Source organism: Myotis myotis, unplaced genomic scaffold, assembly GCF_014108235.1.
Source record: "Myotis myotis isolate mMyoMyo1 unplaced genomic scaffold, mMyoMyo1.p scaffold_m19_p_1, whole genome shotgun sequence".
NCBI classification, from domain to species: Eukaryota; Metazoa; Chordata; class Mammalia; order Chiroptera; family Vespertilionidae; genus Myotis; species Myotis myotis.
This window is the reverse complement of record NW_023416313.1, coordinates 184,686,290-184,702,285: the sequence shown is the minus strand read 5'-3', so window position 1 is coordinate 184,702,285 and position 15,996 is coordinate 184,686,290. Positions and strand designations below refer to the sequence as shown.

Here is a 15,996-nt window from a genome sequence, read left to right as displayed (position 1 = left end):
GGTATTAAAAATCCTGTTGTAAAAGATGAATGATTAGTGTATAGGCTCATGATATAATGTTAATTAAAAAAGGAAGATTAAAAGCATATGCACTATTACACCATTTTATAGAAGGTATGTGTGTGTTTTAAATTTATGGATAAAATATGTGAAATAGTGGTTTTCTTTGGATGGTATAATTGTTAACTTATTTTCTTCCATATTTTGTCATATATTCCAAATTCTCTTCAGTCAACACATATTACTTTTAACCACAGAAACAAGCCCCGATTTAAATAAAGTTAAAAGAAAATAGGTGAGTTAGATTACCTATAAAATTTCATTCTTCACATGCCTATTTCCTCTTTAATCTCTTTTCTGTGACTGTCCTTCCCAGTCAACACTCTTCTTTAGTCAAAATTATCAGTTTTTTGTACACTGACTATTCTAGATATTGGTTATTACCTCCCTAGTATAGTTGTCTTAAGTCCTGTTCTGTCTGAAGAGTGGCATACTCTCTGCCTTACTTCACCCATGGCTGAGTGATTGGTCACATCTCTGTTTTCCACTGAACCAGGAAGTGCAATAGTCCCGGTCAGCTTGGTGCTGCAGTTAGCCACTAATACCTGATTCCAGTGGGCAGAGGAGATGAAACCCACAAGCTTTTTCTGGGTTTTAGCTCAGCTTCTTTCCTCTATGAAATTTGCCTTCAGTCACCTTGCTCCATGGTGATCATTTTCTTCTCTTTGTTTCTATACCCATTATTACTATCTAGTACTTGCAGAGAGCATGTACAAGTTGGCATTTTCTGTATATGTATTTTATATCCTTAACCACATTTTAGTTGAGAGACATTTGTTATATAACTTTTTGTAACCTAAGTGCATATAAAAGCAACTTCTACCTTGTGGGTATTCAATATAAACATAAATTAATTTTAAAATAGTAAACATCCTATATAATAAAAGAGAAACATGTAAATTGACTGTCCTTCCACTATGCTCACTAGCCAATCTGGAGAGTATGCAAATTAACCCAACAAAGATGGCAGGTTAATTTGCATGTGCAGGTGCTGAGTGGCCTGGGTCCTGGGAACATCCTTGAGAGGCCACTCCTAGCCTGTAGGCCCACGCATAGGCCCTGAGCAGCCAGGGTCCCAGAATGCCCCTGGCCACTCCGGGCCTACGGGCACAGGCGCCAAGCAGATGTTCCCACCCTGTGGCTGCTTACGCATGCGCTGGCACCAAGCAGCGGCCCGGGTCCACGCCCCCAAGCCCGGCGCCCATCACGGGGCAAACAGGCCAGGCCTCTCCCCGCTATTGCGGGGCAAACAGGCCAGGCCAGGCCTCCCCATGATCCTAGGCGAAGAAGCCGCTCCGCTGACCAGCCTGCGCTATGGACCTGTTTGGGTGGATGGCGCGGAGTCCGGAACCTCTAGCTTGCAGCCACGGGAAGTCTCCCTCTCCCGAGAGTTAGGAGCACCAGCCCAGGTCCACCAGCGGCCCGGTCCTGACTGAGGGGGTGAGTTCCTGCAGGCTGGGGTTTGATCCCTAGTCATTAGCAGTAGGAGACCAGTGCCTATGTTATTGCTGTGTGTCCAGGTTTTAATTGGACAAATGCCTGGCGGTCCTGGGCGCCAGCTTAGCAAAATCTTTTAGGAGGAGAATTCTGTCTGGGTTTCCTCAAATTCCCTCAGACACTACTCACCTTTCTGTAAAAGGCGCAGAACAAGTGAGGCCCCTTAAATAAAAATCAGAGATCTCCAGCAACGGTGGGCCTCTCTCATCACAGTCATTTGGACTGGATGGCATGTGAGTATTTATCTAGGCACCATGACAGGGAACAGACAAGCTCAAGTCATGATCTCTGCCCTTAAATAACTCACAATCTTATTAGAGTGAGTGGATGATAAAGCGCAGTAATGACATCAGAATGTAAGGCAACAATACAGAGAGGAACAGAGGCAACTGCTAGGGTGATTTCCCAACAATTAGTACAAAGAGTATGTGCTATGACTTAAATAAAAAAAATATGTGTGAAAGTAGCTGCTTCATGAGTATGGGATCCCTTCCTATTTTAACAGAAACTGAGTTCCATGTGAACTGTGTAATATGCTATGATATCTGAGTCACAGGACAAGGGAGGCCCTAAGTGTACTATGCTTTGATATTTGAGTCATTCTTTATTGTTCAATGTGATTTATTTCTGCACGCCTCAGTTTTGTAATAGTTAAATTACTAGAATAATACATCTTGCTATAAAATATCACTAGAAGATCAAATGATCAGTGACATTTATTGTTATTTTCTATAAATGAACACAGTCTCTGGTATGCTAAAGTGATAGGTATTATAGAAATATTCAGATAGGGAGACCTACAGGCTTGATTACAAGTGAGGCTTACTATCACAACCCAAATTTATTGCTTAAAAAAAAAGACAGGGAGCCAACTAGAAACTGAACCAAATATAAGCCCTTGAGGGGCAAATGTAAATTGGATAAGCTTTGCTATTACAAGAGCAAGAAGAAAAAATTCAGATGCAAGAATGAGAACCACATTGCATCCACTTTAAGTTGCTGTTAAAGAAAAAGAATGATATACTATGAAAATACTTAATACAGATTGTAAAGAGATTTGTTCAAAGAGGATTTCCTAGAGTAGGTGATATTTCAGTTATTTTTTTTAAATGTGAAGAGATTGGCTAGATAAGAAAAAGGTGTAGGGGTCCCAAATTGCAGAGTGTGCAGGCAGGGCTGAGGGGACCCCCCCCCCCACCCCCGTGCATGAATTTCGTGCACTGGGCCTCTAGTTAAAAAATAAAAGAATATTTCTCCTGAGCAATATCATCTATGCTTTATAACTTCAGATACCATCATTATACATCACTGACTGCCAAGTAGATAACTCCAGTTCCACTACTCAGTTGACCTTCAGTCTTATATATATTCAAAACAGCTGTTTGATAATAGCTATACTTGTATATGCATAAGCATTTTATACTCACATCATTCTCTATAGCCAACCCCTTTTATTCTGTCCCCTCTGCCACTGCCTTCAAAAAATCCTTTGTTTTTTCCCTTGTGTTTTTGAAATAATCTAATTCATCTGCATAATGCTGGTTTCACCTCCTCTCACACTGTCCTTCATGTTGCCATGAGTTTTAGATCAAGCTTACCCCCATAATTAACCTTTTATTTTCACAGTAAAGTCTGAATTTCTTATATAATCAGTAGGCCATTCATTTTTCATCTAGCACCATCTCTGATGTTCATTTTTCAAATTCTTTATTGTCTCACTCAAACTGTCTGTAATGAATGACCTTTCAGTAAAATAAAAATGACAAACTAAAAAATGATTATGTATTTGATGAGAGTAAGTGCTTACTCTGAATTTCTATACTTATCACAGACTCACAGCAAGCAATTTATGCCCCATATCATTGAGTAGCACTGTCCTATCACTTCTCCAGATACTGCATGCTCTCTTCTTGTCTCCCTTCATTTACACTTGTTTCATCTGATTAAAATGTCCCAACTTCCTACTGCTCTTAGCTCCCTGATGATTCATTCTTTAAGTCTCACCTCCTTTAGGAACTTTTCTCTGACCTTCACAGGGATTTAGGTGTTCTTTTTCTTTTCCCATATTACATAACAAGATTTACAAAACAAACTGAAATAAGACAACACGATTTTTTCCTCAGAGCACTAGTATTCAGAGGAGAGGATTCAAGATTTTTAAATAATGTGCCGAAACCGGTTTGGCTCAGTGGATAGAGCGTTGGCCTGCGGACTGAAAGGTCCCAGGTTCGATTCCGGTCAAGGGCATGTACCTGGGTTGCGGGCACATCTCCAGTGGGAGATGTGAAGGAGGCAGCTGATCGATGTTTCTCTCTCATCGATGTTTCTAACTCTCTATCTCTCTCCTGTTCTCTCTGTAAAAAATCAATAAAATATATTTTTTTTTAAAAAAAGATTTTTAAATAATGAATTTAAAGAATGTGTGTGTCTGTGTATGTATGAGGTCTTTATAAGTCTTTTAAAATAAAGTTTCTTCTTAGCAAATGTCTCTCAGCTCCTTTTCCTCCAGGAAGTCTAGTGAAGACAAAAGTCGCAGATTTCATATCATTTTTAAAAAATGAAAATGATATATTCACTGATTCCTTCTAGGATGGCCCCAGAAGTTGCAGCAGTAGAAAAGAATGGTGGCTACAACCAACTCTGTGATATCTGGGCAGTAGGAATAACAGCAATTGAACTTGGAGAACTTCAACCACCTATGTTTGATCTTCATCCAATGAGGTGTTCTCACTATTTAAGATTATGCACTTATTAATAAGTCTTCTGGGAATGAGATACTGATAAGTTGGATATTCCAAGCTAATTTTCAAGTATGTTAAAATGGTAAAGGTTTATAAGGGACTTAAGGATAATCTCATCTAAACCCTCCTCGCTTGTATTACTATTCCTAAAACAACAAAGAGCAAACAGTACTGTCTGAAATCTTTTTTAAGTCATTACATTCATTCTTCTGTCCGTTGAACTTGTTTCTTTTTTTTTTTTTGTCTTAAGTAGATTCATAAACATATGATAGACTGCAGATGAGATATTTTTGTTGTTCATTTCAGCATGTTTTTTGTTGTTGTTTTTTACTTTTCCTAGGGATAAAGAGTTGTGCTTAGTATAATTGTCATTTGCATTTAGGTTAAATTGTCTCAGAAAAAAAATTTGAGGGCCTTTGAAAGGGTTTTTAATATTTTTAATGAAAAGATAAATTGGACTAAAATTTAAACTTTTAAAGTAAATAGTATAAAGTTAAAAAGAAAATCAACAGAATGGGTAATTTGTTTTCCTCACATGATAGACAGAATAATATATATTTCATAAGGAACTCATTCAAAGACTTTATAGGCAAAATATAAATTGTTTATGAGTAAGTACTAAAGAAACATGGAGAACTATTTGACCTCACAAGTAACTAAAGTTATACAAGTTAAGAGATATCTACATTTAGGTGGAATGTCAAAAGGTGCAGACTTTTAAAAAAATAATTTAGACATTATTTGTTATGGGCCATCCAAATGTTTCAGTAATTTCACTAAGAAAATTATACTTGGGAAATAATTCAGGAAAAAAAGGATTATCCATTTCTGCATAACAGGGGGGAAATCTAAATGTCCAATAATTGGTGAGTTGTTAAGCAAATTATTTAGTATTAAGGGCAGCTATTACGTAAACCAAAGAAACATGAGAAATTGATTATTAATTTTTAAAAAAAGGCAGAACATAATATTACCTAATACAGTGATGTAGTAATTGGTTATTATTAAGATAAAGACTAAAAAGAGCAGAAAATTTCAAATAATATCTTAGGGTTGTAGGAGTATAGACCTTTATTTTCTTTTCAGTTTTCCTTTATATGAATGAGAGGCCTGGTGCACGAAAATTCATGCACTGGCAGGGGGCTGCCTCAGCCTGGCCTCCCCCACCCCACAGTCCAGGAGTCCTTAGGGGAAGCGACCGGGCCAGGGGAAAGCACCGCCCCCATCACCCTGCCGCTGCTGGCCGCAGCTGCCTGCCTTGGGCCCTCGCAACAGCTGCCACTTTGTCCAGAAGGACGTTTGGCTGTCCAGTCTAATTAGCGTATTATGCTTTTATTATAGATCATTTAGCTTTTAAAATGAGAAAATATCTTTGACATTAAAAAAAAAACAAAAAAAAAACACACAACTAAGCAGTTTACTTAGAAACCTGGAATCGGTTTTGTAGGAATTAGTGAAATAGAGCATTTTAGAACTTCCTTCTTAAATCCTCCATTCTTCAACCCCTATAGTCCATAGAAAATGGGTCATAGGTAGACTCCCAGATAAAGAAAGTTCTCTTATAGGTTGACTTCTGTATCATTCATAATAAAAGGGTGTGGGAAATTATTGGCCAAAAAGGGAAACAGACTTAACAGTGATGGCGAACCTATGACACGCGTGTCAGAGGTGACACGCAAACTCATTTTTTTTGTTGATTTTTCTTTGTTAAATGGCATTTAAATATATAAAATAAATATCAAAAATGTCAGTCTTTGTTTTACTATGGTTGCAAATATCAAAAAATTCCTATATGTGACACGGCACCAGAGTTAAGTTAGGGTTTTTCAAAATGCTGACACGCCGAGTTCAAAAGGTTCGCCATCACTGGACTATGAAGTGAACATGATTTGCCTATACACCCAAAATAATTATAGAGGCATATTTTCAGTTAAACATACAACCTAATGTTAGGTGTGTGTTACAAAATGATATACAATATATATAGATTTTTACCTAAGATAAAATATCAGTTATATATCTAACAGTATGATCACAAAACCCTTCTCTAACGTTTGGTAGCTTTGCCAGAGCTTGTTTGAAATTAAAAGATCCTTTCTCTAGCCAGGGGAAATTTTCCATAGGTTTTCCAAAATATAAAAAATTTAATTTCCGTATTTTATACCAGTTTTCACCAGTGTCTACATATGTAGTAATCTTGTATAAATTTATTACAGAATGCTCATCTGATTATTAAGTGTAGTAATAAAAGTATTTTGGTATTGCTCTTTAACTGAAGTTTTTATTTCAGGGCCCTCTTCTTAATGTCCAAAAGTAATTTTCAGCCCCCGAAACTAAAGGACAAAACAAAATGGTAAGTTAAAAAATATATAGATTTATAGAATTTTACAGTTGAAATGGATACAGGTTTAGTTCTCGTGTTTTATGGATAATGAAACTGAAGCCCAGAGGCATTAAACAACAGTTTACCTAAAGTTACACATCTAATTTACTTACAGAGCTATGGTAAGGATCTAGGTTTTTCTGGTCAGTGTTCCTTTATACTAGGTGTACTGGTTAATAGTGGCGGATTTTGTAATCAAAGAAAACACGATAATTTTAAGAGAAACACCAAAAGTGCCTTATTCAAAGTAATGTCCATCGCTAGCTACACATTTCCCTCATCTTTCAGGTAATCTGTGGGTACCGTTCCAATAGAACTTTTCTTGTTTTAAGGCAAACCATTCAGAGACCCAGTTTCCCACTTCTTCGTACGTTTTGAAGTGCTGCTCAGAAAGCACATGTGCCATCAATCAGAACAAGTGGTAATGTGAAGCAGCAAGGTCTGGTGAATACGGCGGGTGGGTTAATAATTCCTAGGCAAGATCTTTTAACGTGTCTTTAACTGGTTTTGAAGTGTGTGATGGTATGTCATCATGAAGCAAAATTACTTTGCTGTGTCTTCTGGCACATTCTGTTCGTTTCATGATCAAAGCGTAGTTCAAATTGATTATTTGTTGGCAGTAGCGATCAGTATTAACAGCTTCACCTGGTTTTAGAAGCTCATAATACACCACACCTTCCTGATCCCACCAAATGCCGAGCATTGTCTTCTTTCTGAAGCGATTTGGCCTTGTAGTCGATGTTGATGGTGGACCTGGATCAACCCATGATTTTGTGCATTTGGGATTCTCAAAATAAATCCACTTTTCATCGCCAGTCACAATTCAATGCAAAAAAGACTTTCTTTCGTGCCGTTGAAGCAACATTTTACTGATGACTTTTTGGTTTTCCATTTGTCTTTCGTTCAGTTGATGCGGCACCCATTTTCCTTCCTTTAAAATCTTTCCCATTGCTTGTAAACGATTGGAAATTGTTTGCTGAGCAACGTTTAATCTTTCTGCAAGTTGTTTTTGAGTTTGACACGCATCTTCATCCCATAATGCTTGTAATTGTTGGTCTTCAAACTTTTTCGGTTGACCTGGATGCTATTTGTTTTTCACATCGCAATCATCACTGTTAAAGCGTTTAAACCACCATTCACAAGTATCTTGAGATGTAACATGTTCACCATCAGCTTCTTGAAGTATACGATAACTTTTTCTTCAAAATAAAGTAATAAATTAAAACTTCCCGCAAATGCTCTTTTTTTGGCACGAAATTCGACATTTTTAAGCATAAAAATATCTATGATGTTAAAACCTTCAGCAAATTTGACATATGAGGTTTTGAAGCTTGCTGTCAATACAACATAGCATACATATCAAATCGTATGTATATCAACATATATGTAACTCCATCTATTGAAAAAAATCCGCATTATTAACTGGTACACCTAGTAATGTATTGCTGTCTTAAAAAATTCTGATCATGTTCTTATGTTTTGGCATTTTTGGGTAAGAGATGTGGTGAGGAAAGGATTTGACATAAATGCATTGACTTCAAAATTGATATTTTTACTCTGTGCTTTCATTAATTACGTGGCGACTTTTATGGAAGATGATGTGAAAAGTTTCCCCAGATATCATGACACTTAAGTTAATCTTTAATAACTTTTCTCACCTTCCTTCCTTAATATTCTAAAAGGTTATTACTGCCCTGGCCTGTGTGTCCCAGTGGTTAGAGTGTTGGCCTGAAAACCAAAGAGTCTTGGGTTCGATTCCTGGTCAAGGGCACATTCTCGGTTGCAAATTTGATCCCCGGCGTGTGGGAGGCAACCATTCAATGTCTCTCTCTTGCATCAGTATATTTCTCTCTCTCTTTCTCTCTCTCCCCCACTCTTCCTTCCAAAAAGAAAAGGTTATTACATATTTTCATTCTGATATCTTCTTTCTTATACAAAGTAAAGCAGTTTGAATATTCTTATAGTTCATAAGGACATCTTCAATTGGATGATAAAAATTGAAAATAGTTTTCCTGGTAATGTCTTTCCATACATTTAATTTTAAAAACTATGCAAATAAGTTCTTAAATTCAGTTATTTTTCATCTAGATTACATGGGTCTCTTTAATGGTCCATGGACCCCCCAAATTCTGTATGTTCATATCTTATTTCAGATTCTGAGAGTCCTGTTCCCAAAAAAAGGTTTATATTCTGCTAGCTGTATTCTTTTGTATTGACACAGGTTTCTTCCTATTCCTTGTCACCTGAAGTTCCTAAGCCAGTGATGGCGAACCTTTTCAGCTCGGTGTGTCAGCATTTTGAAAAACCCTAACTTAACTCTGGTGCCGTGTCACATATAGAAATTTTTTGATATTTGCAACCATAGTAAAACAAAAACTTATATTTTTGATATTTATTTTATATATTTAAATGCCATTTAACAAAGAAAAATCAACCAAAAAAATGAGTTTGCGTGTCACCTCTGACACGCGTGTCATAGGTTCGCCATCACTGTCCTAAGCAATTAAAGCTGGAGGGGATTATGGCAGGAGGGACTGAAAATTCATTCAGGAATGACTATTAGCTATAACCACTGAATTCACAGTTAGAGTCCAGAGGATTCATTACCATTGGATACCTTTGCCAGTCTCAGACACTATGTAACTCCACAAGTCACCAAATGTAATGCAGTAATGTGATTTTTCTGAAGAGAAATGCTGTGTGTTTGCTGTCATTGATAATAACTAAGGTTATTTATTCTCTTTGTTTCTTGCCCAGTCCCTCCTCCAGTGGAATTTTGGCTATGGTGCAAATATCCATCTTTGCTATTAATTAATCCAAGCATGATTCCTTTAATTTATGTCATTTTCCCTGCTTCATCAATGTAGATGGCAGGAAAACTCTTCTGCTTGCAAAAATCACCCCTTCTTTGTCCTTGTTTCTAAGAAATTCAGTGACCTTTTAAAACAGTGGTTCTCAATCTGTGGGTTGCGACCCCTTCGGGGGTCGAACGACCCTTTCACAGGGGTCGCCTAAGACCATCGGAAAACACATATATAATTACATATTGTTTTTGTGATTAATCACTATGCTCTAATTATGTTCAATTTGTAACAGTGAAATTGGGGGTCACCACAACATGAGGAACTGTATTAAAGGGTCGCAGCATTAGGAAGGTTGAGAACCACTGTTTTAAAGGCTTTAAATAATCTTTTACATTATCTCCCAACCCTATCTCCTCATCATTCAACTCTTTTGATGTAGCAGAACATTTACATACTACATAAATTAGGCAATAAGAAAAGGTCATTTTGATTTCTAAGTTTAATAGATTATGAATCCTGTAAGTGATACATCTATGCATTTCTGCTTTTTACTGTATTTTTAGAGCTCATATATTACTATTCTGTCAACTAATTGAATTTTACTTAAGAGATGGAACTAACACACATTTTCTTCTTTTTAAATACATTGTTATTGATTTTTTTAGAGAAAGGGAGAAATGGAGAGGGAAGGAGAGAGAGAGAAAGAGAGAGAGAGGGAGGGAGAAAAACATCCAACTGAAAGGAAAACATCAATTGGCTGCCTCCTGCTCGCCCTCTACTGGGAATTGAGCCCGCACCCTGGGCATGTATGTATGTGCTCTGACCAGGAATCCAACTGGCGACCTTTTGGTGCATGGGACAATGTTCAACCAACTAAGCGACACTGGCCAGGGCACCAAGGAATATCTGTGCTTTGGGTTTAGTTTTGGGGCTTATATAGAGTTAAGAGGCCTAAGAGAAAAAAAAATCATGTGTTTCAGACTTTGAAACTACTTGTAAGTTAACTTTATTTAGTAACACCAAAAAACTAATATTAGTGAAATATTTTTGTACGTGTCTCCTTTTATTTTAAGGTCATCAACATTCCATAATTTTGTCAAAATAGCACTAACCAAAAACCCAAAAAAAAGACCAACTGCTGAAAGACTTCTGACTGTAAGTCATTGAAATTATAGGTGAATCTTCTGTAGTCATGTCTTAATTAGGCATATCACTAGAACAAATGTATTTAGGTTTTTTAATATAAAAATGTTAGTGACTCTTACAGCAGGGGTTAGCAAACTTTCTGTAAAGAGTCAGATAGTAAATATTATAGGCTTTGTGGGCTGTCTAGCCTCTGCCACATCTATTCAGTTTTGCCCTTGTAACACAGAAGCATCCATAGATAGTACATACAAATGGGTGTGGCTTTAACAACCAATAAAACTTTATTTACAGAAGGAGGCAGTGCACCAGATTTTGTCCATGGGCTGTATGTAGTTTGCCAACCCCTACCATAGAGAAAACTATTAAAAATATTGCTGTCATTAAAGTTACTTTTCTTGGATTCTTCTATTAATCTATAGAATGCTCTGTGTGTATATGTATTTGTTAAATATTTTTATAGTACAAAAAATGAGTATAGCAGTCTAAGAAAACTATTAAATGTCATAATTTCACTGTATGTCTTTGTACATTAACATAATTTCATTAGCATAATGACATGAGTAATGAATGTCATTATTATAGCCAAAGTTTTACTTTTACTACCTTATATGTTAATGTTATAAACTTATTCCACAAAGATTCTTTAGCTTTATAATACATAATTATGGATTCTGTGATTAATATTTTGCTAATACATTCTCTAATGTATTTGTACTAGTAGGCTCCCATATACTTACCTCTGATATTTACTGAATGGAAAATACAGATAACATTTCTGTAAGCCATAGATGTAAAAGCATACTCATGAAATTGTTGTGTTTTCACTTAGCACACTTTTGTAGGACAGCCAGGTCTCTCTAGGGCCCTAGCAGTTGAACTTTTGGACAAAATGAACAATCCAGACAACCATTCACATTATACTGAAGGAGATGATGATGACTTTGAGGTAAGGAGTGTTTGCAGTCTAATAATTGAAAATAAATGTTTAATATGGCCTTACGAGTTTGTTTTCTAACTCTTTTAAGTTAGTTAAAACAGATTTAGCTACAAAGATTAATTAGCAGTATAAACTACACTTATCTTGAATAAAATTACGACTTGATACTTTTCTTTAAAATTGTGGTATAATATACATAACATAATCATTTCTTAATCCTAGTTCTTTCCAGATTTTTGTAATTTCTTTATTATACAGGTCACTAACAGAATACAAATAATTTTTAAGAATTAGGTTGAGGTTCCCATAGAAGTTTATTCTTTCCAATACTTGTTCAAAACTATTATTTTTTTACATAATTACTTGCAGAGCTATTTATAACTGAAAATATTGTCGAATTATTTTGAATAGACCATATTTAATAATATAACTTGTAAATCAGGAATGAGGGACTTCCTGTCTGTATATAACTATGTTTTTTCACCAGTGTCTCTTCCTCTTCTTTTTGATTCCTTTTTATTTTTGTGTTTCTTGAAATCTGTCTGTTCATTTCTCTTTCTGCCTTTATTTCTTCTTATAACTCTATCTTTATTTTTGGCCAGACTATGGAACTAAACTTTGTGTTGTTATTTATTGAAGGAAATTTTCTATTTTATGTTCTTAAGATTTAAGTTATGCCATATAACTATTATGATTACTACTAACACTCATTGGGTAGGTATTGTGTGGCCAATGACTATTAGGCCAAATAATTTCCATGTTAACTCATCTAATACCCAGAATAGTCCTTTGCAATAGGTATTACTGTCCCCATTTTACAAATGAGGAAATGAAGAAGAAAGGCTAGAAGTAATTTGACAAGATCATATGACTAGTCAGTAGTAAAACCAGGATTTGGATCCAGGCAAACTAATTCTAAAGCCTACTATCTTAGTTATTACACCATCATTTCTATGTATGTACTTAATAGAAAGTCATTAAGCAATCTTTGAAAACTAATCATTTTAAAGGAATCATTGCTATAGATTATACACTGAGTGGCCAGATTATTATGACCACATGACATTTGTAGGCAAATTAGCTATAATTTCACACTGAAGTTGCTGGAGGGCCAGAACATTATAAATAGGGAAGCAGGTTGTTTACCACGACAGTAGATGTGATTTTTTTCCTGAAGATATGGGTAAACAACGCGATTTAACAGCCTTTGAATGTGGGATATATTTGAACATGAGTGGCCAGATTATTATGACCACCCCATCAGTACTTCGTTGGGCCACCTTTTGCCTTCAATACTGCGGTGATTCTTGGCCTTGACTCCGCGAGATGTTGAAAGGTGATGCGAGGTATCTGACACCATGCCTGATGAATAGCACTGTTTAGTTCTGTGAGATTTGATGGTTGTGGAACCAGCTGCCTGATGGCGCTTTGAACTTCGTCCCACAAATGCTCAATGGGATTGAGATCTGGTGATTGTAGGGGCCACCTAAGCAAGGTAAAGTCTCCCTCATGTTTTTGAAACCACTCCTGCACAATATGAGCACCGTGGCATGGCGCATTGTCTTGTTGGAAGAAGCCATCTCCATTGACGCCATCAACATGATAGGATGAACCTGATCAGCAATGATACTTAGGTATGATGTGCTATTCAGACGTTGTTCCACACAAATTAAAGGGCCCAAATCATGCCAGGAAAACATGCCCCAAACCATAACACTGCCCCCACCAGCTTGAAGGGTTGTACTCATGCATGTGGAGTGCATGCTTTCATGCTGTTTCCGCCAAATTCTCACTCTGCCATCTGCATGATGCAACTGGAAACGTGATTCATCAGCCACATGACTTTTTTCCAATGCTCGACTGACAAATCCTTGTGTTCCTGTGTGAATTGGAGACGTCAGCAAAGGTGTTCCAACAGGCCTTCGGCTTTCATATCTCATACGATGCAGTGTATGGCTGATTTGCCTACAAATGTCAGGTGGTCATAATAATATGGCCACTCACGTTCAAATATATCTCACATTCAAAGGCTGTTAAATCACGTTGTTTACCCATATCTTCAGAAAAAAAATCACTTCTACTGTCGTGGTAAACAACCTGCTTCCCTGTTTATAATGTTCTGGCCCTCTAGCAACTTCAGCACGTGAAATTTTAGCTAATTTGCCTACAAGCTAATTTGTCAGGTGTCATAATAATCTGACCACTCAGTTTATATAGATATATATAGCATAGTCTTATCATCAGTACCCAGTGAGCATTTTATTACACATAAATGACATATTAAATAACAAAAGTTCTCTTATTCCCCCATATTATTTTGCTTGGTTTCCAAATCTGCTCTACCTTCTGAGATTTCTATTTCTATATTTAGTGATATCACTAGTATTTGAAATATAAAAAACCTTGTGCCAGGCAGTTGGGGACGCAGTGGTATATAGGACTTGACACTACTCCTGCCTTCAAAGAATTTATATGCCCTCAATTCAGAAATATAAACAAATAACTTGCAAGTGTGATAACTATTATGGACTGGTAAATACAAGATGCTATGGGGTCATATCATAGGGACAAGAAAGGACTCTCTGTAGAAGTGACATATATGCTAAAAACCTAAAGGATAAATCGAATTAGAGGAAGAGAACAGGCAAAAGTGTTTTGAGCAGAGGGATAATAGTATGTTTGAAGGCCTGGTGATAAGAGAGAAAGCAGTGTATTTGATGAACTAGAGATAAGTCAGCCTTCTTAGAGCAGAAAACAAGGAAGGAAGTGGTGAGAGAGGAAGTTATAGAGCTAGTCATTTCAAGCCATGTTGAAAATTTTGGGCTTTAGCTTAAGGGCAATAGAAGCTATTCAAGGGTAAAGGAGTGATATAATTAGATACACATTTTAAGATCTTTATAACTTCAGAATGGTGATTCCATTCCAGAAAACCTGTTAAGAGGCTTTTGAAGTTTTTCTGAATAGAGATAATAGCATTTTAGAGTAGGGTAGTAGAGCAAGAATGGAGAAAAGTAAACTAATTCAAGAATTATATGAGAGCCCTAGCCTGTTTGGCTCAGTCGGCCAGTGGTACAGACTGAAGGGTCAAGAGTTCAATTCCAGTCAAGGGCATGTACCTCAGTTGCAGTCTCGTGCGGGAGGCATCCAATCCTTGTGAGAGACACATGTTAATGTGTCTCTCTCCCTGGCTCTCCACCTCCCCTCCCTTCCACTCTCTAAAAGAATCAATGGAAAAAATACCTTCTGGTGAGGATTAACTAAACAAAACAAAAAAATTATTGTATATGAGAGAACTGATGATGGGATGAAGACATGAGGGTTGAGGGCAGTTCGGGGGCAGTCAGAAAAGGGTTATTCCAGATTTTGACTTGAACAGATTTGGTAAGAAAGATCAGTTTAGTTTTATATATGGTAATTTTAATGTTGCACAAGACTTCCAAATAGGGAAATCTCATAAAAAGTGAGAGCTATGTGGTTGTAGCTTGCAGAGAGAAGTTTGGACTAGAGATATAAATTTGAAAGGCATTAGATATAGATGTAGTTGATAATACCCTAAAGGGTAGGTATGATCACGCAAAGGAAGCTAGTTTTCTAGTAGAATGAGAAAAGCAGGGAGCCTAGGACAATATCCTGAGATTTCTTCCCTGATTCAAGAATCAAGTAAGCTAAGGGGAATGGCAAAGGATAGATAAAGAACATTAAAATAAAGAAGGAAAGTTTTAATTAGAATACTGTCTAGAAGTTGAGTTAAAGAAATCATTGGATATGGGTGGTAGAATTTGAATACTTTAAAAAGAATAATTTTCAAATAGTAGAAGTGAATCTAGATTAGAATAGTTTGAAAGATAAGTATAGCAATTGGTTTATGAAGTTTAGTTGGGAAAATGGGGGAGTAGGATAGAGCAATAGCTAGAGAAAAATGAGTTGGTGGGGGATTTATTGACGGTTTTATGTGTGGCAAAGGTTTGAGCAGGATGAAGTGCTTATGAAAAGGATCCAATAGATAGAGATAGAAGAACCACGAGAAGCAAGATGAATAGACAAAATCCCTGAGAAGGAAAGAGAGACTGAAATTGAGAAAAGAAAAGAAACACTTCCCTTGCAATAGAGAGGGTGGCTGACAGTGTAGGTAGTAGGTTTCTAGTTGATGTTTCTGTTTTTTCTGTGAAGTAAGTAGCAAGGTTATCTCCTAAAGGTGGGAAGGAATATGGATGGGTTTGAAGAGTGTAGAGAAGATGTGTAAAGGTTACTTTATGGGTTAAATGGTTCAAGAAGTGTTTTTGGACAAAGCTGAAGCCTTACATGAGAGATTTTCAATGTGTTTTGCTGGGTAATATTCATCCAGCAGTGATGAATATTGTAAACAGATTCATCACAGATATAATGATGTAAACAAAAGGTAGCTAGTTTAATTTATCTGGGGTTATC

The 15,996-nt window shown here is 36.6% G+C and overlaps 1 protein-coding gene across 13 annotated transcripts in view; it reads left to right on the top strand.

The window, feature by feature from the left end:
* MAP4K5 (mitogen-activated protein kinase kinase kinase kinase 5) overlaps positions 1–15,996 on the top strand; it is a 101,863-nt gene that overhangs the window by 43,040 nt on the left and 42,827 nt on the right. For 11 of the 13 annotated variants that reach the window (XR_004967170.1, XM_036306423.1, XM_036306332.1 and 8 more), the window contains 4 exons: positions 4,147–4,278; positions 6,589–6,651; positions 10,559–10,640; positions 11,461–11,577. Coding sequence is in view for 12 of the 13 variants with exons in the window: in XM_036306423.1 (XP_036162316.1) it covers positions 4,147–4,278; positions 6,589–6,651; positions 10,559–10,640; positions 11,461–11,577 (394 nt within the window). In the remaining variant the exon portion in view is untranslated. Of the gene's footprint in view, positions 1–247; positions 296–4,146; positions 4,279–6,588; positions 6,652–10,558; positions 10,641–11,460; positions 11,578–15,996 lie in introns of those variants that run through there. The other 2 variants (XM_036306414.1, XM_036306342.1) reach the window with 2 other exon arrangements.